Source organism: Pagrus major, chromosome 13 (genome assembly GCF_040436345.1).
Source record: "Pagrus major chromosome 13, Pma_NU_1.0".
Classification (NCBI taxonomy): Eukaryota; Metazoa; Chordata; class Actinopteri; order Spariformes; family Sparidae; genus Pagrus; species Pagrus major.
In genome coordinates, this window is record NC_133227.1 from 11,271,034 (window position 1) to 11,295,774 (window position 24,741).

The 24,741-nt window shown below is 41.3% G+C and overlaps 1 protein-coding gene across 1 annotated transcript in view; it reads right to left on the minus strand.

The window, feature by feature from the left end:
- Window positions 1-42: 42 nt before the first annotated feature.
- Window positions 43-24,741, minus strand: part of camkk1a (calcium/calmodulin-dependent protein kinase kinase 1, alpha a) — a 70,360-nt gene continuing 45,661 nt past the window's right edge. Inside the window, exons 7-17 of the mRNA XM_073479722.1 lie at window positions 22,319-22,355; window positions 21,915-21,936; window positions 20,114-20,202; window positions 17,431-17,630; window positions 14,536-14,589; window positions 14,205-14,278; window positions 11,525-11,612; window positions 9,813-9,941; window positions 8,665-8,768; window positions 6,404-6,451; window positions 43-6,104 (exon numbers count right to left, since the gene is read on the minus strand). Of these exons, the coding sequence (XP_073335823.1) occupies window positions 6,035-6,104; window positions 6,404-6,451; window positions 8,665-8,768; window positions 9,813-9,941; window positions 11,525-11,612; window positions 14,205-14,278; window positions 14,536-14,589; window positions 17,431-17,630; window positions 20,114-20,202; window positions 21,915-21,936; window positions 22,319-22,355 (915 nt within the window). The 3' untranslated portion in view covers window positions 43-6,034. The remainder of the gene's footprint in view (window positions 6,105-6,403; window positions 6,452-8,664; window positions 8,769-9,812; window positions 9,942-11,524; window positions 11,613-14,204; window positions 14,279-14,535; window positions 14,590-17,430; window positions 17,631-20,113; window positions 20,203-21,914; window positions 21,937-22,318; window positions 22,356-24,741) is intronic.

Consider the following 24,741-nt stretch of genomic DNA (forward strand, 5'->3'; position numbering starts at 1 on the left):
TTTTTTCTTTTGTCTCACAGGAAAACATGAAATCAAAAAGGGTTTCAGGTTGATTTTTTATTGTCTTTATGTCTAGGTGTACAAAAAGCATGCAAAAAATAGCTTCTTTATATATATTGGTACATATTTACATTGTAACAACTGCATTCAATAGGGATGTGCCATGCTTCTGTTTTTGTATGAGCGTCAGGCGAGTGAGTACATTCAGAGACATGCACGAGACGACACGAGACAGAAACACAGAGGCAGCAGGCACCTTCAAAACACACATCACACAGTCGTCCCTGACTTCACATTATGTACACACTCACTCCCTCAGTCCTCCTCCTTTGGACATAATAATGACCTGAAATCATGAGGAATCGGTCGCTGTCGCTCACTTCCTGCCATTGATTTTTTTCTGTCTCACTACAGTTTCTGAGCAAGAAACCATTTACACTGAGCAGACCTCTGCCAAGACATTTGGTAGTTTCAAAATAGCGTCCAATATGTGGATCAAAACTCATAAAGTGTGTTTATCTTTGGAGAATAATTAAGTGTGGGCTTGAATTGTGATGAATTTCAAGAGAATCATACATGTCATCACTAAGTTACAACCTTTAGGCAATTTATTTTATTTTTTTTAATTTTTTTTATTCATTTAAAGGTCTAATTTGTGAGAAATGGCCAGAACTTGGAGGAAGCTACAAAACCCCAGGGGGCAGCATTACCACTTAATACTGTGACACTTTACTGGATTTGCCTTTAGTGAAAACAGTACACACAGAAAGCCAGAGGGACGAGAACGCGGCCTGAGATAGGTGGCAAACCGCAGACTCACACAAACAGTCTACATCCACTGAGTCAGACTAGCTGACAGGAGTCTGCCTGCACTGCAACCTCGATGACAGGGAAGTCAGTCAACGCTGGCCTCCCGCTGGACTCAGCAGGACACCAGACTGGGACTGAATACAGCCTCAGAGGCCGCCAGCCGCCAGTTTGAAGACAGGGGGTACAGCTGGGAGCTGATTTACAGCAGCTCTGACCAAGACTATGACTACAGGGATGAGAAGACACAGCAGGCGGAGAGGAGTGAGGGAGAGTCGGAAATCAGCAGAGGACGACATCTTCCTGTGTGAACTGAGGATTTATTTTGACCAAACCGGTGGTGATAGTGAAAAAACAAACCCAGACTGTTGGTGGGTTTTTCCATTTATGTCGAGTTTGACTGATTTAACGAGGCAATTTCTTTGGTAAAAGAGAGAAAGTCTATTTTTTTTCTGTTTGTGGAAAGTTGGTGTAAAACATCTCCTGTCTTGACATTTTGTGAGTCTGTTTTGTTTAGTTGTTGTGGCACTTCAGGTGCTATTTGTCAGAAAAGTAGATTTTTGAGTCTCAATCCCTACTCATCAAATAATGACACTTATAGGATTGTAGGATGGGTCGGCCTTCTTCCCAAAGCTTCAGTTTTTGACTAAAAAAACAACTTTTCATACATCTTCCAGGCTCTTGCTGATACATAGTGGTATTAAGAGACAGGACAGGCTGGAGCTAGCTTGTTAGCATGCTAACTTCAGTAGACATCTCTGCAACACAGACATAAATGTCAACATTGTTGTTTCTTCCCAGTCTGTTGATGATGTTACTTCAAGTTATTTTTAACATAAATTCTGGCCATCTGATCTCACAAATTGCCTCTTTAAATGAAGTTGCAACTGTGCATTGCATCAGAGTTATGACTGGTATGACTACATTTTTTTTATCTAAGTTTTAAAAAGATTGGCAACAATGTGTAGAAGTGGTTTTCACAAAACCAGAAAACATTGCTGAAATGTCTGCAGAGGTAAACAGATCCTGTATGAATTGACTGAAAAAAAGAATCAGTTCAGGAATTACAACATTAAAACTTGGGTGTAAAAGGTTTTCAAAATGGCCACATAGTAATGTAATCTGCAACAAAAACATCTCTCCCTCAGCACGTTGTCTTATTTTCTACCAAATGTAAATTAAATCTGTTTAGAAAATGTAGATATATCCTTAAAGAGGTCGTACTATGATCATTTTCAGGTTCATACTTTTATTCGGGGGTCCTAGCAGAATAGGTTTACATAGTTTAATTTTCAAAAAACACATTATTTTTCTCATATGGTGCACTGCTGCAGCATCGCTTTTCACACTGTGTCAACACTCCATTTTACTGTGCGAGTGAGACATCTCGCCTCTGTTCAATCTATGGTGAGAGTTGCACATGCACATTACTTAACGGGCAGGATGCAGCCAATCAGAGGCAGAGTAGGGCAGGTCATGCCGAGCAAGGTAGTGTGATCTAAAATAACACGGCTACAGCAGTAGCAATTGTATGTCTGCTGACTGACTGGAGTGTATGTATTTTATAATATATACATTTATATAACGCCTGTTACATAGTGATGCACATAAGTTACAGAAGTAAAGGCTCGACTCCAAACCAGGCGTTTCAGGCAGTGCAGGAGCAGTGTTTTCTGTGGACTTTTTCACTTTGCAGACCTTTTACATGCACAAAAATGCTCCATGACACAATAAAGGAAAGGCAAAAACCCAAAAAACATAATATGACCTCTTTAAAACTAAGTGAGCAACAGAAAAGTAGGTCAGAAAACACGACCACTGTAGAGGTAAAGATGATCAAGATGAAATAAAGTAAATAAACTATGAACATTATTTTTCATCTTTCATTACCGTCTCGCCAGTGATGATCTTGAACACAACGCTGCTATTCCAAGCTGCTCCTGCTCATGTAATGGAGTTTACATCATCTCTGCAGTAAAACTCAGAAGTCCCTTGCCCCAGTTATACTGTACATCATTATTTTATGGATATGCACGAGAAAAACAACTATTCAAAAGCAATCTCAGCTGTTACTGCAGCTGTTACAGTATTTTGACACAGATGGGAGAATAAGTTACCGGAAAATGGAAACATTGAAGTTTCATTTGTAAAAAAAAAAAAGAAGTCAAAACCCCCGTAGCAATGCTGTGACATGCAGATTGATATCAAAGAGCAATGCTTTAAAAAGCACAGGAGACTGTGAGAACACACTGATACACAGCAGATATGGTCTTTTACAGGTGAACCTCGATCGTGAACTGTACAGTGTTAAATGGTGAACAGGTACCAGTAGTGTTCTATGTACTGTAATCACAATAACTTTAATATGTTTCTGTAAGTGGTAAAGTGCAAATATTTAAATAGAAGCAGTACTGTAGCAGTGTTTTGACAGCAGGGGAATGAGCCGATAATGCACTGATGATAGAGACGACAACAATATTGCACCTCTGACACTGAAAAACATGTCCGTACAAACACACAAATGTAAAGCTGGAAACATTAAAAATAAAAAAAGTGTTAAACTGTAAAAATATTACACAACATTTTACACTTTTTGGTTCAAACAGCCCTTCACTGAAGGTTACTCTGCAAACAGACCTCAGGCTTCTTTCACTTCCATCATCCTCAGCAGAGAGAAGGAACAAAACTAATTAAATTAATGACAATAAGCCCTCGTTACAAATATATGACATTTCAGGCAATCAGACATTAAGATATACATTTAACATCTACAAATAGATCTTTTACTGGCCCAGAAAATAAAAAGATATAAAGCTTTACATTCTCCATCACTCACATGATAATTAAGTTGACACTTTTTTGTCAACAGCATTAGTGGCTTTTATGCATAAAGCCGCCGCCTCTGTGAACATTAATCCCCAAACACAGAGGCTCAGCAGCAGTATGTGAAATGCTTTCCTATTCAGATTCGACCAATCCCTCTCCTCTCTGAGCCTGAATTAGCAGCCCTCACTGGAGGATACCGAGGGCAAGATTAATGGAGGAAATGCAAAACGCTGCACTCCGCGTTTCTAATCAGCCACACTGGGGCCGGCGCTCGAGTGGATGTGGAAGTGTTGTTGCTGTTGGCAGCGGGGCCCTAATCATGACACTGAAATGCTTCTTTTCACTGCGGTTCAAGTGGTCAGAGCACTCCGATGGCCAAACATGCTTCCTTTCACAGAGCAACGCACCAGGCCGAGGAGGAGGGAGGAATCAAATGGAGTTATGTAAACATTTATCTGAGGCAGAGCTGCAGCGGAGGCAGAAATGTTCCCATTGATTTGAGTCGGCGGAGACAAAACAACCCACACATGAGGCTTTTTTTAAATTAGCTGACCACCTGGAAAGCAAACAAAGCACTCAAGTCGCAAATGAATAACATTTTCTTTTTCCATTGTGATCTAACAGGATTAGCATGTTAACTGACTAGCCCCTGCAGCTCTACGAACTTCCAAGGCTACCTGGATCTTCAAAAGGTCAGCCAGGCACATTAGTGTCGTGAGGGACTGTATGACAGTTACTGGGGTGAAGAGAGGTGGTTCAGTCTTTTAAAGCTTTTAAAAGTGCACAATTGCGCAAACCCCATTGCATTATTAATATTTTATGATTCTAATCAAACAGAAATTAAATCTGATTTATATTTTATTAATATATCGTTCTATATTTATTAAATATACATTAATGGAATAATAAAATTCACAATAGCCACCAATGGTGAGCAAAGCAAAAGGCTGAAACTGAATTACAGAATGGGCTGACAATTATATTCACTTTATTTATTGACTTATTTAAAAAAGCAACTTTTTGTTAAGATGCTCTGGTCTTTTAGTTCAATTAACTGCACAGAGAGCCATAGTATTTGTCCAAAATTTGCATTTAAACAAACCAAATGGCATCAACTGCCCCTTTTCCGACTCCCTCTCCCCCATGGTAATGTTCTACAGTCCCTTAGCCTGGATAACTTTGCAGGAGCAGATTCAGTTTCTTCTATAAGAGAACACATTGATGTTGAACTTGGACAATGGGATTATTCGTGCCTTTATATCAGCTCTGCGTCCAAGAATGTTGGTTAACAATAAATGCTAAATTGGAAGAGGAGTTATTCAAAGGACAGGCAATAGGAGTAATATACATCCTGCTTTCAGTGTATTCACACTCAACGTGACATAACATACGCTGCGAAATGTGGCAGTTTTGTCACATCACATAGAAAAGAGACGACGTTAGAGACGGGACTCGACGGACAAACAACACGTGGAACACAGAAGTGTGACATGAGCCCTAACACAAAGATAATGGACGCATCACACAGCGGCAAAAGTCCCTTTGAAACGTGTCGCTGTGTGTGATCGTCCTCAGACAGCTGACTTCCTTTACTTCCCGTTGGAGAAGTCCAGCCAGTCAGGCCTGAGGACAGTGAAGGCAGCACAGGAAGGACTTGGACCTTTATCACCCGACTCACGAGTAAAAAGCTACTGATGGCACATGTACAGGGAACAGGGCTGTGAGACAATAACACTGACGACACCTCGAGACATCTATGTACAATATTAAAACGACTGTTCATTGATCATAAATTAAAAGCCCTGTAGAAACAATATGGTGTAATTTACATGCTGATTATGGAAGAGGGTTTTTTTCTCTTGTCCAGGCTGGCGATGGCTGTGACAGGTGGTCACTGACAGTCTGACGATGACGCTCGACTATTCATCATGCAGACTGGTTAAAAAAACAAAAATCTGAGTTTGTCAGCTGGTATTACACTCCAACGTGGGAAAAAAAACTGCCAAACATGTTCACGTCTTTCTGTTAATGCTGTTAATGATCCAGAAATTCAGCAGAGTTCCCCTTCTTATCGGTTCACTGATGCCAGACGTAACAGTGAGTGGTTGAGCGGTTAAGACGAGGAACAGTGTAAGATCAAAACTTGGTGCCCAGGGACTCCACACTGGGGAAGTACGATGGTGGGAAAATGGGGTGAGAAAGGAAGCTTGAGCATACAAGTCTGAATGATAACACAAGCGATGTACCAGATTTTAAACGTCGAGTCTCTCCAGTGTGTGGGATGGTACGCCTGTAGTGTGTCACTGATTCGAGGGAAATGTGTGGAAGAAGGGGTGAGCGTGAAAACGGTTCAAGCAAAGAGGATGAAGACAAAGCTCTGCTGACGTGGCACCATTAAAACTCAAGAAGGCTCGTCTTCATGCAGGTCTTCCAGCTCTCCCTCTCGGGGTCCCTCTCCTGTGCTGCTCTTTCTGGAAAAGAGAGAAAGAGGCAGAGAGCAGTCAGTATGAGCAGTTCTGATTTCAGCCTGGACGACTGCTACGAGATGAATGTTAAAAACAAAACAAAAAAAGCCTTGTCAATGTGACACAGCGTTAAATGACAGCAGCAGGGGGGATGGTAGGACAGCTGGGGGATGGCTGCTCCATCACTTGTCGTGATGGGGGTAAAGCGAGAGTTGAGCGGTCTAAAGATGATGATATGGGCGCAGCGGCTGGTACATGTTGGACAGACAGCGGCGTGTTGCAGACTGTATTGCACAAAGTGTTACCTGAGTGAGGGGTGAAGTTTAAAAGAGGGCCGGAAGGGCCACGAGTCCCTGCAGCAAAGTGGGAGAAAAGATGGAAAAGTCACAGACGGGGAAAAGGTCACCTGAGTGGGTCAAAGACATGGTGGAGGTGGAGATGACCTCCGCCTATACACCATATAACCGTATGGGATTGTAATGATTGTTCCAGGTATTAGTTCAAATCTCAGGTGAAACTCAGTGTTTGCTCTTGATAAACTAGGTGCTAGCTTCAATATTAGAGCCTAAACACCAGTCCAGGAAAATAATCATAATCATAATTGATGAAATTCTTCAGACTCTGAGTTAAAGCAGCTGTAAGCAACTTTTATTAACCATTTTCAACCGTACACCATGTTATTGACTTTAAATCCTGCTAGCATAATGTTAGCGTTCCGGCTAATAGCTGAGCCAAAGAGTCCTTTGAGCTGATTGGACGAGGTTTTTGTTCTCTTGTTGCCGAGTCGTATCTGAGGCTCATCCTATTTACTGGAGTAGTGAACAGTGTTTCCACTGCAGACGAACCTTAATGATTGATGCAGGTATTAGTCAAACCACCAGGTGTTGCCAGGGAAACAGAGATGTTGCTTGTGATAACTCTCTATCATGATCTCAAAACACACAACAACATACATTTTAATGGTCTTATTATTTCTGTTCTTTTGGTTTCATCCCTTGCATAACATCTTCTGTGGCTGAGAAGACGTTTCATCAAGTCTTAGAAAATAACCCTGGTGAGGTCATCATAGATACCTCAGCTTGGACTGTAAAACTACAAATCTTTGACATAAAGCCTCAGTTACAAACTGAGAATGGGTACTTAGATGTTAAAAAGATGTTGTGCATTCTGGGAAACGTAGGATCCAGTATTTTTGGAGCTTTTTTAAACTTGTCTCTTTATGATCTCACAACTATATGAGGACGCAATACTACAGTAAAAGATAATACTATAGTATCTACACTAATTAGATCATTATTTTTTAATGTGAATAAAGATGACATCATTGTCAGGGTGATAGGAACCCACATGACCCATACATTATTATTTCTGTCACAAACCACCCTACAGCCATGACTGTGCACATTTGTTTTCTCCTTTACATGAAGTTGGAGGAAATTAATTTGGAACTATCTTCCACCATTAGACATCCACCTCTTCACCTGCCATTTTGAAAAATGTTGAAAGCTTCAGCAGCAGCTGGGTCTTGAAGTAGATCATCTCCTGAGGCTGCTCGTGTTGTTGATGGACTCATATGTGTGCATTGCTAATGCCTCACAATGACACAGATGGTAAAATGCTCCATGTGAGCCATAAGGTGGTTGTTTAGGGGCTTTTTTTATAGCCCCCCCATTAATCAACAAGGGTTATTATTCATGACTGCAAGAAGCTCAAGAATCAGAGAAAACAACAAGCTGATGAACACAGTGAACGTTTCATCTCAGGGCTTCATGCTGCTGTGAGCCTTAGCTGTACAAAGCCTTTGGTATTTTATTATCCAGCAGGGGGCAGTATTGTTTTAAACTCCCTCCACGTCGTCTGAAAACACTTTCACCTTAGACTGCAGCTCTGCGCCTGCCTGCAGTGCAACAGGGGAAACCTCGGCCTAGATAAGAGGAAAAATCATCCCATTAAACCCTCACAATAGGAGATTAGAGTGTGACCTACTGTGGCCCGTCTTCATGACAAAGTCTGCTGGACACATAAAACAGATTACTGTCCAAGGGCACCTGCACGACAGCAGGGAACAGCTATAGTTGCTCCTATTTGCCCTCGGCTGTACTGTACTGTACTGGTACTACAACGGGATGAGGCGATTGGCCGTTTCCTCTGTGATGCTTTCAAATCATGTCAGAGAGAGTCCAAGGTCAGCCCGAGGCCCTAGTGAATCTCTGTCATTCTCCTTATACCCTTTAAAGCTGAAAGCAACACACAAAGAAACACTTATAAAAGCTGTAAGCTCAACTGCATACAATGAAAGAATGAATTATGGTGCTATGGCAACCCGGAGCAGCAGCAGCAGCTGCTGCAGCGATGAATGTAAGTTAACCTGATACAGCAGAAAGACGAGACAGGTGTGAAGTACCGATCGACCGTATGTACCAGTCTCCACCAATCTCTGCAATCAGAATGAGCCTGTGGGGTTTGACTTTTGGTTTTTATCCTCATGGATGAGACCTGCAGGCATTAAGTGTACGAGGGAGATCAGGACATGGATGACTGTCAGGCAGCTGGACTGTGTGCTTACATGAGCAGGCTGCCGGGCGCAGACATGGACCGCTCCTCTCTCCTGCTTGGACACTCGAAGGGGTTGCTGAAGGAGCGCTTCCTCAGCATGGCTCTGACCAAGATCTGAAACATTTACAAACACAGGATGGTTATAAAGATGTGCAAAAGGAAAAATATATGTAAAGAAAATTTGTAGCAATTTACATGTTTAAATCACTTTGTCATTTATTTTGATTTATTTATTTTAATGTGACGTGACAATTGAGGCCTGCCCATACAAGCCTGTGGATGATTTGTTTGAGTTGTTTAATGCTGGTCTGTGGATTTCTTTGTGATGGACTCAACATTTGCTGCAACATTCTGGACTGTATGCACGTCCTGGAGAGCCTTGTCTTAGTGTCTGTCTCTACTCCGCTAACAGAGAGCAACAGTAGGCTAGCTAACTTTAGTTGACAAATGGAGTCTGGTAGAGTAAACGGCACAGGTACAGCTGCCCTTGTGCGTAGGAATACTTACGCTGCCAAAGGAAAAGGCTGTCTGATGGCAATGTAAAGCGCCACAAATGTTGTACATGGATATATATTTTAGGTGGGACTTCTGTTCGATGGTCTTGCTGCTGGTACGGTTTACAGCAGTACAATGACCCCCTTCCTGCCGGCACTACTCGCTGCTTCTCCACACAGGGGGAGAGCTGACGTTCTGACCAGGGGTAAGTTACCTCATACAACCCCACATCAGAAGACCCGAACTATCCCCTTAATGTAATTTTTTTCCTTTATGAAGCGCTCTTATACTACTGTGCATACCTTTGCCAGAACTTGAGCTTGTTTCCAAAGGGAAGTTGTTCCTTTTCATTTAGTTTATATGAATCATTCCTTCAGCTACCTCTTCTGTACAGAGGCACTTAAAGTATTTTTCATATCTTTTTCTTTTTTCTTTTAGATTTCAGTGATGAGCAATGTTAAGAGGTAGCCTTGCCATCTGTGAAGGTGAACCAGGCTGCCTCCCAAAATGTAAAATCACTCTGTGTGGCTGCATTTTGTCACAATTACAGTTCAAAAGAGGGATGCAGCTCCTCTTAGGGCTTCATCTCCTGGAAATGATGAGCGTAAATACATCAATTTGCCACAAAGTGCTTGGTGAATAGAGGTAGTCAGGGTTCCTTACCACTGCAGAGAGGCTGGGAACAAACTTGACTGAGTTCTGGATGTCCTCCTCGGTCACCTCCACCGCAGAGCAGTGCTCCTCCTCCAGAGGCAAGGGGTCGGTGCCTCCCTGGGTCACCCACTGGTCCATCTGAACACACACACAGACACACAGACATACGATAGTGTCATAACATGGAGACACAACTGTTACACACTGCAGCTAGGAGCCATAGTTGGTAAAATAAAGTAACTGTACCTGTATCTCTTAGGTATAGGACCCCTGGCTCTGTGCATGTATATTTTACGCTATTATTGATCATTTTCTAAAGACAGCAGCACTGTTTGGACTCATACTTGGGCATTTTCTACCAGATAGGCAGCCATCTGTTTGGATTTCTTATTTTTATGCTCCAACTGCAAAGACTGACAGTAGCTTGAGACTGACAACCCATCACAATTTGTTTGTTATTGTCAACAAATCTCACAAAATGGCCAAAAACAACAATGTGCTAGTCAGTCTCTCTATACTGACTCCCCCAGCTTGCCTGTGGCTCTCAGCTGCAGCCCATTCATTCCTACTGAAGATCTTTAAAGAGCAGATCAACTTCAATTGCCAAAAAAAAGACTCAGTAATGTCCTAAAACAGCTGGGCACAGTAGTTTTCTTCAAATGCTACTCAAACAGGAGAAAGTACTGCTTTTATTGGGAACTATTCTCCATCTGAGATTTGCTGTCCTTGTGATCATCACAGCAGGAGGCTGGTGTTTCCTGGATTTCCACAAACACGTCATTCCCTGTAATCCGTGTTTATACTTATTAGTTGGATTGATTCAGTGTTGGTTTGGGTCTTTTCATGAAATTGGTTGGCCACAGTGAACAGGATTTTCTCCGGACTTATCCACAAAATGTCATGTTGCATTCACATGCTGGGGTGGAGGCTCTGACATCCAGGACTTGAGAGATGAATACAATCATCAGTCATTAACATCACAGATAATTTTGCAGCTCCTTCAGATATTAGGATCAGTGGGCATCAATAGACATTAGTGAAAAAGTAAATGACAAGAATATATGTGTGTAGGTGTTTGTACGCTTACATGTGAGAATATGCATTCATTATTTACCTATCACAGTTGTTCCCTGTGTTGTTTATGTCATGATTCCCCTTCCTGCTTTCATAAGGGCTCTGAAATAAAATTACTTCCACGTCCCTGCAAGTTTATTTTTGTACCATAACTTGAATTCAAAACTTGTTGTAGTTCATGAATCAATTGTTTGTTATCTCCACTGACTTTAAAGGGTTTAACAAAGCGGCATCTTGGGTATGCATGATGTCTGACAGCCTAATTATCTCCTGCTCCATAAACACAAACAGAGTCTCTGGTGACTCACTGACACATGATTAGACTGTGTCATGGAAACGCGGTGGGGAGTGGGGACCGACATGTGTCCATGGCCGGCCCTGGACCTCCCTGCACCTCACCGAGTTTAGCGCAGCCCTCCGTAGAGACAGACATGTTTCATCATGCCCTGCAGCTACACAGCTTGCCTAATGAACCCTACTGTATATACCGCAGTGAGGTCAGAGTCTTCTGAGCCAATCACATCAGAGGAAAGCCAAATCATGTTGTGTTAAAACATTTACAATGAAATCCTCATTACGATCATGCCCGAGTTAGCTGCGACAAACCCCATGGTCTCATTAGACATCTGTTCTGTCCTCCATGTTACCTTTATCTCAGGGATGGTGATCCTGTTGTCAGGGTTCTTGTCCAGCATCCGCAAGATCAGAGTCCGCAGCTCTTCGCTGATCTTTGGCCTGCACAGAAACAAGATAATGAGACAGGATTGTTTGTATACATGCTTTACATGTTGAGAACATGGACACCATGGTCATCCATGGCCCAGCTACTATACTCTACTAGAATTGTATTTTACTCATAAGTCAAAGTGTGGGACAATTTTTTAGACCAGTTTTTTGGTTTTATGTGAGGCTAACATCTGAATGTCAAATGCAAATGTCAGAATACAATCAAGGAGAGAGAAAATGAGCCCTTTAAAGCTTTTTTCAGTGCCTCATAGTAACATTTTACCATGTGCCAGATTGAGAGATGGCAGGAGATTAAGGTAAAATTGATCTTCTGTTATAACTAACTTCTAAGTATTAAGGCTGTTAATAACAATAAATCAAAAACAAAAGTGACAAGTTAATTTACTGTATTAAAATATTCATACTAAAGCGAGCAGCAGGATATTTATCTCCCGTGCAGTTTGCCACTGTGTTCAATGGACACAGGAACAAAGTGACAGCCCATTCTGTCGCCTGCCAGACAGAAAGAAACTACACAGAAGGTTTAATTTTCTAACCTCTGAGAGAAAACTTGTCACTTGTCACTTTCACTCAACATGCAATTGAATGTTTGCTCAACTGAGCAGCAGAATGAATGACACCGATGATGATGATGACCCGTGGATAATTTAAGTGCCTATGTTCTTGTTACGCACTTAACTACCAAACCCTAATGTAGGCGATGATGAAGAAAATATAATGAAACAATAAAAAATAATTGGCTTTTCAAGTCACTGAAAACAATGTATAGCAGTAATTCCCAACCAGGGCTGCTCGTGCCCATGGGGGCACATCTGCAGCTGCCTAGAGGCTCATGGGAAAGTTGTGGAGTAGCTCAACTAATTTGAAAAAAAAAGAAAAAATCCAATTAAAAAAGGCAATCTTATATTAAGTCAGCTGGAATATTTGAGCACTACACGTTGTGATTGAGATGGTGTGAAAACTAGTTAGCACCTGAGCTAAGAAGTTGTGAAAGGTAGCAAAAAGTAATGGATCAATGGTTCAAATAGAAAGATAAAAATAAAGGATAACCAGGTAAAATAGCCGGTGAGCTAAAAGAGACGGACAGATGGTGAAATAGCTTAAAGAATGGATGCATGTGAAGTAGATAAATATAATGGATGAACAGCTGAAATATTGAGCGAAAACTAATGGATAAGCAATAACATAACTCATTTCTCATTTTACTCATTTTGGTTTGCATTGGCTGGGCAATTTTCATACTCATATTTATTATTTATTAATAACAATACACTGCCCACACTGTTTATAATTACAATGTATATATTATGTATATACGATTCTATTTCTATTTCTTACCCTTTTATTATATTGTTTATTTTTTACTATGATAATTGTTTATTGTTATATTGAACTGTCCTTTGGCTGCTATGACGCAAAAATGTCCCCGTTTGCGGGACTAATAAAGGAATTCTGATTCCGAGACAAAAACAGTTAGCTAAATGTGATAAATGGTTAAAATAGTTAATTAAAAGAGATAAATGGTTAAAATAGTTAAAAGTAATGGATAAAAAAGCACAAATTGTCAAATAAATTATAAAATGAACGGAGAAACATTTAAATAGTTAGGGATTAAATGATGGATTCCAGTAGGCTCCAGGGTTGTTAGGGGCATGTCTGACAAAAAAAGTTCGGTAGCCACTGATTCAGAGGACATTCTGTCCTGTTTGGGACTTCATGAGCTACAAGTGATGTCAGTGCTCTGAAATATTTGAAATGGTAAGATAATCAAAACAACCATAGTTTCCCATGCTTATAAAAGATGCATCTGGGTTAGATTTATTATGATAGATATGTATGTAAGCAAAATAAGTTGATGTGAGCTCAGTCATTGATCACAGTGACAGTGGCAGCATTAAAGTAACCACACCTCCCTACAGGATAATGTTTCTATCAGCGCTAACAACATGGTGCAGCTAACTGTCATTGATTGGTTCAGAGTGTAGATGGGTCCATTAGTGAGATGTGATATTCTGTTCAGGATGAGGCTGATGTTTAATGAACAAGCTCTCTGCACGGCCACTGTCTCTGGCGGAAAACACTTACCACTAACAACATGACACACGCTCCGACTGCCACTCACAGCCCCGTCACATTTTCCGTGTTTATACTTGATCAGTGTTCCCTCAGTCTATCCCCACTGTCAGCCTCTTCCTGGCTTCCTGTCTCTGTTTGTTCTCTCTCTCTTCTCTTCCATGTTTTTTAAACTCATGGCAGAGGGGAGATAGGGGCACAGTGGCTTGCATTCGTATATGTCCAAGCCACTGATGCCCCTGTTTGCTTTCTCAATGCTTGTTTTGATCACATGCAGGTGACATTTACTGTGTGCTGGCACTGGCTGCTGTGGCAGCATATTCATATTCTTGTAGGTGTAATTTGCAACTGAAAAAAAGAAGAAAACGTTTTGTTTTTTTTGGCGACTGAGATGCAGAAGATAACAAACGGCGAGGACAACAGCTGTGGACTGCAGGTGGCTGGAACATCGATGCTGTCTCGTTTAATAAACTGGAGGAGAGGGAAGGACACGGGAGATTGACTTACGTTTCTGGGAACTCCACAGGCTTGGTCCTTATCTTATTGTGCAAAGCCAATATGTACTCGTCAATAAATGGGCACTGCAGGTGAAGCAGAAGAAAGACAGTGAAAAACACAAGGAAGGTACATTGAATTACTGAGAAAATATTTATCTCCAAAGACAGCCAAGAAAAACAACAACAGCAAATGTAAAAAAAAAGAATCGTGATAGATTGCTTTTTCTACTAGGTGCTGTGACCAACAAGCATGGGTGTCCGTGAAATAAACACTTCACTGTTACCTTTTGTGGACCAGATGTTGATAAGTGACTGAGAGACAGAAAAATGTGCAGACTTGCCTTCCCAAAGACGAAACAGTAGAGAGTGACTCCCATGGCCCACACGTCCAGCGCCTTCAAGAAAGTGCCACAAGTAACATTAAATGTGACATAGTGGCAAACGCACTGATAAACATACATTGAAGAGGTCCAAAAACCTACTCGCACAAGCAAACACGTTGACCGAAGTCAGTGCAGACTGCCTCCGGTGATTTATGGGACATTTTAAGCCTGTTTTTTGGGGACGTCTACCGTCTGATACACTGGAGATGGATGTGTGTGATCAGGTGGAGGCAACGCAGCGATCCATCAGGCTCTTTGTCTTCCCCTCAGCCTCTCCCTTCCTGTATGAGCAGCTCTCAGAGGAATCCATTTCTATTCCTTGATAGATATAAAATTATAAAACTTGCCCTCTTCACCTGCGTAATCTATCTGAATGTCACAGACATTTCTTATCAGGCACTGAGCTGTATGACTAACATGTTGTAATGGCCTGATGCACTGCTGGGACTGAGAGCTGAGGGGGTTTAAGCGACATATGAGTTTCAGATATTAAATATTTCACTGCTGAATTACACCAAATGCACAAATGGTGGTGCATAATGGACACAGAGCTCTGTGGAATACAGCTTAAACATCAAATCCCAATCAGGTTAGAAAACACGACTAATCAGAGAAAAAGGGGGCCAGTATGACTGCATAATATTTATCTAAAGCTTGAGGCTGAGACACTTGAACGCCTCTTACATCCCCTCTGTCTGCTATCAAATATTCTATTCTGGCCCCTCTTTTATGGACACTCAAGGTCCTTCCTTGAGCGAATCCATCCGTCTGCCATTTGTGATAACCAGTGGAGGAAGGAACATGACCTGACACTATAATGGATAGTGAGCGAGAACAGGATGTCAGTGTTGAGACCAGGGGGGTTGAATGGGAGGATTCTTGGTTATGAAAGTTATACTAAGCAGGATTTTCCTAAAACACTCCAAAAGTAATCCCTCTCACTCATCACTTACAACCCAGTAAAAGGGTGCTGGTGTCTGTATCTACAGAGGGCAGCTGCCCTCAGCCTGTATTATCTTGGTATTTTTCTGTGTTTGGGATGTTTCTGGTCGTCAACTTTTGGGCAGCGAGTGCGAAGCCCCCTGCCAATAGCAGCACGCATAAATGTATGTATAAAGAGCTGCAGGCCTGTGTGTCTGTTTGACCGCAGGCAGGGCTGAGCTAGGCACACGCACGCTCAAAGAGCAGAGAGCAGAGAGCAGAGAGGCAAACATAGACAGGATGAAGCCTGTACCTCAGAAAATAATGTTTTTATGCCTCTGCACCGGCGACAGCTGTGGCTGGAGGCATTTTGTTTTCAGGTTGTCCTTCTGTCCGTCCTTCAATCCGTCTGTCCCATTCTTATAAACGCAATATTTCAAGAATGCCTTGAGGGAATTTCTTCAAATTTTGTACAAGTGTACAGTAAAACTCAAGAATGAACTGATTAGAATTTGGTGTCCAAAGGTCAGAGGTCAAAGTCACTGTGGTCTGTGGCATCATAATATTCTGCAAAAAAACTGTGGCCATGACTCAATGCCACAGCTCAGGAACAGCTACTTGTCTGGTGCACAGAGGCAAACAACTGCGATGCAGTAATTCCAGTTTTTCTCTGTTCCACTGCTTTGTCCTCACAAACACTTGCTCCCCCTCTTCATTCACTCTCTAGCTTGCACGACCACAGCTGCTCTCTCTCAAATTCAAATTCAAATAAGCTTTATTGGCATGAATGTTTATGCTGCATTGTTCCCAAAGCTAAATGACATATTATTGAATGATTACATTTTACACAAGCAGACTCTTTCTCTCTGTCTCGTCTCGTATCGTTGAGCCGGGGAAGAGGGGCTGACTTTGAATGTGACGTTTACAGATAGCAACCAACAAATCCCGCATAGTAAACCTTTAACTGTTCTTAACTTAGCAGGTGGGGTTGATTCACAAGCCTAATAAGATCTCTCACACTGTAGGAATGATGGAAACAGTAAATCGTAGAGGCAGGTGGTAATCAATCCAATCATTAGCCCTTTTCACACATAGACTCTGCATTATCGCCGCAACCAAGGCTCGCCTTTCTCTCTGCCTTTGTTTGTTCACACTGAACTAAGTTACCACATTACTGTTGTTTGGTCCTGTAACGTTGCTTTGTGGGTTGAAGTGTGGGACATTTCTCTTTTATTTGATGAGTGAAGGATCTGTTTAGCTGTCGGACTATGAACACCATCGGATCGACACAACCCTCTTCCACGCTGCCGGCTTTTCCATTCACACAGACGCCGTCTCGCCTCTGCTGCAGCTTTGATACTACCTCCTGAGGCAGATGAGAGCCAGAGCCAAACTGTCCCCCCTCTCCACATCTGTAACTTTCACACAGACGTCGAGGCGGAGTATCGGCACATGATTCCCACATTGAAATGGCAGTGTGAATGGGGCTATTACGGACGATTGTCGGGTTATCCTTGACAAACATGACGGATCATTACCTGCAGAAACTGCAGGAACAGTGTAATGATGTGAAACTTTTCCAAATCAATACCAGGCATGTAAAACCAATAGCCTCATTCCATTTCTTGACTCTGGTAATGGGCCTGTTTTTCAGCTGTATTACTGGCTCCCTGGTTATTAGTCCCAGCTAACACACAGGGGAAAAGACTCACAATGACAATTTGTTCTTTGGATTAACGGGCCGGCAAAGGTCTGAAAACTCATCTTGGCTTAATGGTTCTCGTTTTCAAATCGTGACTTTAAGGCTTAGGCCTGCAGCTGCTGTAACCACAGGAGTTTAAACTCGGGCACACTCACTGACGAGCATAGATAAAAAAGCCTAATAATGTATGAATGAATTTTTTTTAATGTATGAATGAAGAGTTAACTCACTTTCCCACTGAAGCTCTTCCGCGTGTCAGAAAGGGTCTCTGGTGCCATGAATGCAGGAGTGCCAGCAGTGCTGGACAGCAAAGCATCGTTGCCCTCAAACTGGTTGCTCACCCCGAAGTCTGCTATCTTCACATGGCCATCGTCGCCAAGTAACAAGTTAGAAGGCTTGATGTCCCGGTGGACAATTTTCTGGTAGTGCACTGAGGACAAGAAACAGGAAGTAAACTGTCAGATTTTAGGACTACTGCAACATCTAAGCTGCCACAAACCAGACAATAGAAATCATGATGATTCTGTTATTCTTGGACTCTCACCAGCAGAGGGGCTGAAAAAAAAAAAAAATTTTTGCATGCCAGTTGCTCTTTGTGTTTCAGTTCAAGATATCAGGGTGCATTTTTCTTATAAAAATATGTTTTTCGCAAAGATCATGATTATGACGATTAACAAATCGTTGCTTTGACCTTAAGAATGATGTGAATACTTTCAACTTCAGTTCATTGAAGACCGAAAGTGAAGCGCTTCTCTCAGCCTTAAGACTTAATAGCCGTCTGGAGCTATGCCCTGGACACTTCACTGATTGGATAAGTGTCGCCTTCTTGTCTGAGGAGGTCTTATTAAAACATGAGACACTTGACTTAATAAAGGTCTTAGCAATTAAACATGATTAGCACTAATAATACTCAAGTTTAAAACACACACAGAATGGCAAGTGACATCTATCATTGAGGCTAATTTAGGCATTAGAAGACATGATTTGTCTCTTACATTGTGACACAAATGCCTCATTATGAGTTTACTAAATAAAAACTAACAGACTTAGGAGGTTTGTTATGGAGCCCTTGTTCAATATTAAATGACTGTATCAGTAATTATAAAATAAAAAGTCGTATGAACGAAACAATAATTTGGCAAATAAATCAGGAAATTATTGAAACTCAGCTCATAATTAAAAACACAATATTTTACTATTCTTCTGTTTTTAATCCTTTTTTCAGCTGCATGTTGAAGTATCCTCGGCAAAGATACTGAACCCCAAACTGCTCCTGATTCACCGGTAAGAGTGTGTGTGAATAGCTGAGCATAGAAATGTCAGATAGGAAGCGCTGTATTGCTCCTGATGAGCAGGTGTTTCCTTGCATGGCAGCCTCTGGCATCATTTGATGAATGTGCATGTGAATGGGTGAATATGACAGGTGTTGTAACGTGCTTTGAATAGTCAATTGAATAGAAATGTGCTATAAAAATGCCTCCACTTACCATTTTAAAGGAGTTCATTTTGATTTCATTTTTGACACTTTAATTTCAAAATGTCCTTTTTTCCCAATGATGATTTTATAATTACATTGATTATGTCATCACTCTTTACATGACATCGGTGATGTCACTGCTCTCTAATCTCCCAGCAGATCACCAGCCACATGCCTATGAAGCTAGCAAGCCCAACAATTGCTATAAACATTAGAAAAAGACACGTCTTTCTTCGGGGGTTGCTCGGGCCAACAGGAGCTAGCCGATGCTGCTAACAATATGAATGAACTTGAAGAGGTTTAGTTACTGTGTCTGTTTATCTACAGCAGCTTCCAGTTTGTTGAGATCAGAATAATTTTAACATCGTTATAGCTCCAGCTAACTGTTTTGTTAATTATGACTTCTTAACCACAACCACAGTAGACAAGTCACAGTTCAAATGTCAAAAATAAACAGACGTTTGAAAAGGGGCATATATCATATTATTGGTTATTTTATATATCTGACACCACAGATTCATAATCATTTTTTCCAAATGCCTTTTTTATGCATTTCATTTTGAAGACGTTCGGCCCATGTTGTTAGTCACCATGATGTTGGCTCGGAAATATGTCCTTGCTCTCAAGCTACACTTTATACAGATATACAAGTAGTCCACAGTTTTATTTTCAAGAGGGCCAACAATAGAAAGAAGCAGATTGTAGCTTTTCAATCAGAGTCACCGGGCTCATCCGCCCTGCTGAAGTACCCCTGAGCACCAAATACAGCTAAGCCTCACTGTGACTTATGTAACCTGTGACTCATGAGGTGTACGCACTAAAAAACAGTCCTGTGAAAAATGACCTGTACTTTTTGACATTACTGTTTTTACTGTTTACACATTCGTTTCAAGGGATGACATGCTGTCACATGTAACTCTGTTGAAGAAGTGTATAAACGACATGTACTGTAGTTGTTTCTGTAAGTTTCTGCAGCCTTATTTTCAAGATGGACCTCAAAGCTCAGAGAGAGGCAGCATTGATCCCTAATCATTAGGCTCGTAGCCCAGTGAAACGGAGCCAGAGCAGCAAATGAGGACACAGTTGAGAAAATCTGTTTCACTGAACTGAGGCTCAGTACTGCAGCCAGACCCCAGGGCCATGGAAACAAAGGGTCAAGAACACTTTGTTGTTTTACATAAAACGGAAAATTCTACCATATGACACAGTGGTCCAAATGTTTCTGTTTTTACACTGTGAGCATCATAACGGGTATGATAAAGAGGGATATCTTTAGAAAAAGGAACATCTCATGCTTTTCTGGCCGCTAGAAACACTAAAGCTGCACGTAGCTCTGTGAGTGGGCGTGGGGCACCAGAGATTTGAATCACTAAAAATGCATTAATCAGTTTCCCTTCACAGATATGTTTCACAGACTCAAAGACAGAGATACGTACGGTACTCTATGCCCAGGATGACGTCTCTGAAGTACAACCTCGCCTGCTCTTCCGACAGAGGACTGTCTGTGGGCACTTCCATCACTGGACTGCAAATCCACGTAGGCAGGAGAGCAAACACACACACACACACACACACACACACACACACACACACACATACAGAGCGAGGCAGACAAATCCACAGATTAGCCGTTTCCTTATTAGCACAGGAATTTGATACCAAATGTGAAGACATTCAAACATCTAAGCAGCCGTACAAATCCTGATCAAACATCACTGATGCTCAAAAATCTGTGATAAAGACCATTATGTCTTCTTTGTACGTAGATCCAGAACCCGACAGCACCAAAAACAGCTGAGTATCTGTTTGGATGAGTGTACAGACATAAATAAACAACTATGACATTATTCCAAACGCCTTCTGGAAAGACAAGACTGCCAGTTAATGACTGTTTTCATCATATATTTCATCGTAGGTCTTGATTATCTTTTTGTAACAATGAATTTTACCCTCAGCCCCATTTACACAAACAGTGCACAGAGGGTTTAAAATAAAGAGTACCCAATTCTTCAGGCAATTCAATACTGTAATTGTTTATTGTCTATTGTCTATGAAAAGTAATAACGCACAGGAAAATAGTTACAATTTCAAGGGAATTTGATATCACTGTGTTGGTGTTGTTCCTGGAAAATCATAATGAGTGTTGCTCTATGACAATCATTTCAGCTTTGGAAATCTATGTATCCAGATGGGAACATTATAAGTACACACTTATTATTTTGACACTACACTCAGCTTTTACATTCCACTTCTTTTTAGTTTTTCCTTCGCTGTTTGGTCTGGTTTAGGCAACTAAAACACTTGGTTAGGTTTCGGAAAACATGGTGTGGGTTAAAAAAAGACCCTTTCATAACATTGAAAACATGTTTGACAGGATAACTTCTACCATGTGTTTGTTTTTCCAGTCTTTTTTCCCCCCCTAGTTGCTTAGTCAGTTGCAATGATGGTCCTGCAGAAACATTAACTTCTTGTCTAAGTCTGAGCGCACTATTAAAGGTTTGAAGTCAAAACTCAAGTCACGTTATGGAAGTGTTTGCTATACATTAGTACACTAGTAGCAACACAAGTAGCAGCAAAAGTGGTCACAGTGCCAGCTCTAGTAACACTTTTCTCCCACTGTTAACATTAGTGGTACAAATATAAGTACTAAGTGGTAGAATGAGTTCTAGTACAATCAGTATTAGTAGCTGTAGCAATAGAAGCTGACGCAGTAGTAGCAGAAGCATAAAAAGTTTTATGAGTAGCAGCTGTATTAATCAGCTCAGCTGTCTATCATGTCTCTGCCAGTGGCAACAAGACAGCAAACACCTCTTCTCCTGATGAAACAGAGCATAGCTTCCCATTAAAAGGAGAACATAACTTATTAATGCACATATGTGAAATGACACCGACTGCTCCCTCCCACCTCCAGTCGCTTAAAATAACAAAACATCTTATATCATTAGATCATCACAAACATTCTGTGGTGTAGGAAGGAACAGCTCATGCATCGGGACGTGAAACATTTACACGGCTGACTGCCACTGGTAATAACTGTGAAAACCTAAGAACATTATGAATCTCTTTGAAGTCTGGGATGGAACAAACACCCGCGCTGTGCCGGCTCGGAGTAATGAAGGAGAACGCTGCAGATACGGAGGCAGGGGCGGAGGGATGAAGAAGTGAGGAGGTGAAGGTAGAGGAAGAGAGGGGGTGAGCCTTAAATTATTTAAAGAAAAGGACATGTCCTGTACTCACCCCTTACGCATCAGCTCAAACACTGTCAGGGAAAAGGAGGAAGAAGGAAAAAGGAACAAACAATTTAGTCATCCATCCATTCATTCATTCAGCCGGGGTTGACCACTGAGGCAACGCCCCAGCATCACATTATTCAGTTACCATAACATTGAATTAGCTGAATGAGCACATAAGCACATAAAAGTCTTTGAGGTTTTACACTAACTGTGACCTGGCACTGCTGATGGAGGCTTTCTGCATAATGTGTCTACCCTGAGGTGGTGTGGAAGGAAGCGAGGGGGTGATCTTAATTATGAATAAGTTATACGAACACTTGTTGGTGGCATATGTGCCGAGTGCCAAAGGCTGACAAGGGGCAAAAAATAGAGTGAAAGATTTGGACAGAGAAAATATGGTCTGCTTACCCATGTGAAGGTTGTCCTCCGCTGGATCATCCAGCACCTGCAACAGTAACATGATCATCATGAGTAAAAACCTCAAGGTCCTATATTGTAGATACAGGTGGGTGTGAAAAATATCAAACTAAACCTTTAAAAAGCTGATATGTTGCATTCAGGACCGAGTCTTTTCTTCCTTACAAAGGACTGAGCAGAGTTATATGAGGGAACTGTGATGATGAAAATGACCTTTTGGCCTTAACTTTGTTCTCATATGAAAGCTACGTGTAATTCTCAACAGGAAGGCTGTTGATGGAAGCTGTAAATTAAAACACAGTCAGCAGTCTGGCAGGTCCATGGCTGGACTAACCTGCTACGGGGGCCCGGGGACTAGGTGATCTTCTGGGGCCCCTTCAGCCCCCATTGAGCTATGAACTCTTAAATGTTTGTATTATCTTGTGACATTTCTAAGATCCATCTTAGAGATAAAGTGATGCAAAAATTACAGTAACTACAAGACCACAGTAATTGTAGTTACTGCACTGTCTATTAACACGGACTAGATTGTATTTGATGGGAGCATATAATTATAAAAATAGACAATGACACTAAATATATCAAACCACCTTAATAGATGAAACCTCACAAAATAATACTTGAGCATTTTTCTTATTTTCTTATCCATTTCAACTTTTTAAACATGCAAACATTACGACAATTAAATACACACAGATGTGATAAAATAAGAATAAAAGATAGATTTAGATTTTCTCAGGAAAGGACAAGAGGGTTGTAGTTACTGCACTTTGCTGTAGAGTTTTTTTAGGCTCGTAGGTCAAATAACTGGTCATGATTTTTAAGAAATGCAAATTAGAATAATTCAACCTGTGTTTTTCAATCAGATAATAATAATAACATAAATGGTTTGGGCTAGGCTAGATGGAGTGAAATATTTAATATAATTGCAGGACTGAAAAGACTAAAAGCCTTAAAACACTTTTCATTGACTGAAACTAGACTCAAATATTTACAGTTTTCTTTGACAAAGATGAGACTAAAATGCCCAGACTGAGTCAAATAACATTTGGCTTCATAAGAAACAGGATAAGGTTGACTTAATATGATAAAGACTAACACGTTTTTGACACAGGACAAAGACTACATAAAAAATCTCCCTGTACCCCACTCCTCAACTCTGCCTGAGGCTCGAGGCACCAGACTACATTAGCTGCTACCTGCACAACACACTCGAATCTCCGACCAAACTGTCTGAGGTCGAGCTGCATTGTGGGTAATGCAGGTGCCATGTTTTGACAAGGGCAAAGCAGAAGAAAACTGGCTCTCTCTCGCTCTGCAGCGTCACTTTGGCTGGTTGAGCATGCAGCTGTGGACAGGTTAATGAACACAGGTGCTCCCACCGGACTACATGGTCAATGCTTTGCTTGTTCAAGGCAACAGCTCGCAGCGTTCAGAAACCACAGGACACTCTGGCCATCTGGAGCATCCGTCTAAATGCAACATCCTGGTTAATTTAAATTACCACAGTGAGTACACACGGTGCTGGAAAAACAAGGGCAGGAAATCGGCTCTAAAGCAACAGGAACACTCTTTACTCACGCCAGTTTTAGCAGGCGGTGAAACAGGCGATGGGTAAATGTTTGCTCATACCGTCATACACGTCTGCTTTAATAAATACTGTTATTTTTGCATTACGGACTGTTTTTCTCCCTTTGTTCCAACAGTAAATTAGCTGCTTTTGTGTGCAAACCATTAATATGCTAGTTATCTATTTGTAGCTGTCGACTGATGCAGCGACTAAGATGCATTAAAGTGTATCTTGGCTTATGGGGAAATGAGCTTGGGGTTTTTACAATGCTCCCCACTGCCTTCCTGAAATATTTCAGGTTCGCCTCCTAATATTCACATTCCTAACGCCCCTGGTCACTATTTGACTTCAACACCACTGCGATCATCTGTTGGAGTTTCAACTGGAGGCTCTCAGAAACAGGCCAGAGAAAATAGGGGTGCAGCCTTTGTCGGTTACGCTTCCAAGGCAATGGAAAACACACCTAAAGATATCAGCTGGCTTCAGATTTTTAAAACAGAAGCTAAAAAAGTCTCTATCTCTTTACTTTAGCCAAAAAGGTCATATTGATAATATTTTAATGGGTTAGGGTTAGGGTTGATTCAACCCCCGAAACTTTATTTAAAATGTTGTAGTTTACTGTGTTTTTGCTATAATTATCATTGGGTTTTATTCTCCCTTTTTTTCCCCTTTCATTGTGTTCATTCCATGTCTTTGCACATGTGGAGCTCTGCATGTGCATGTCATTTCTTTGTCGTGCAGCACTGTGAGCAGCATTTCTCATTCCTCAGCTTCATTTCATTATTATTATCATCAAGTGGCCGCTCTCATAACAATCGCATGCCTCGGCGAGTATGGGGCCGGT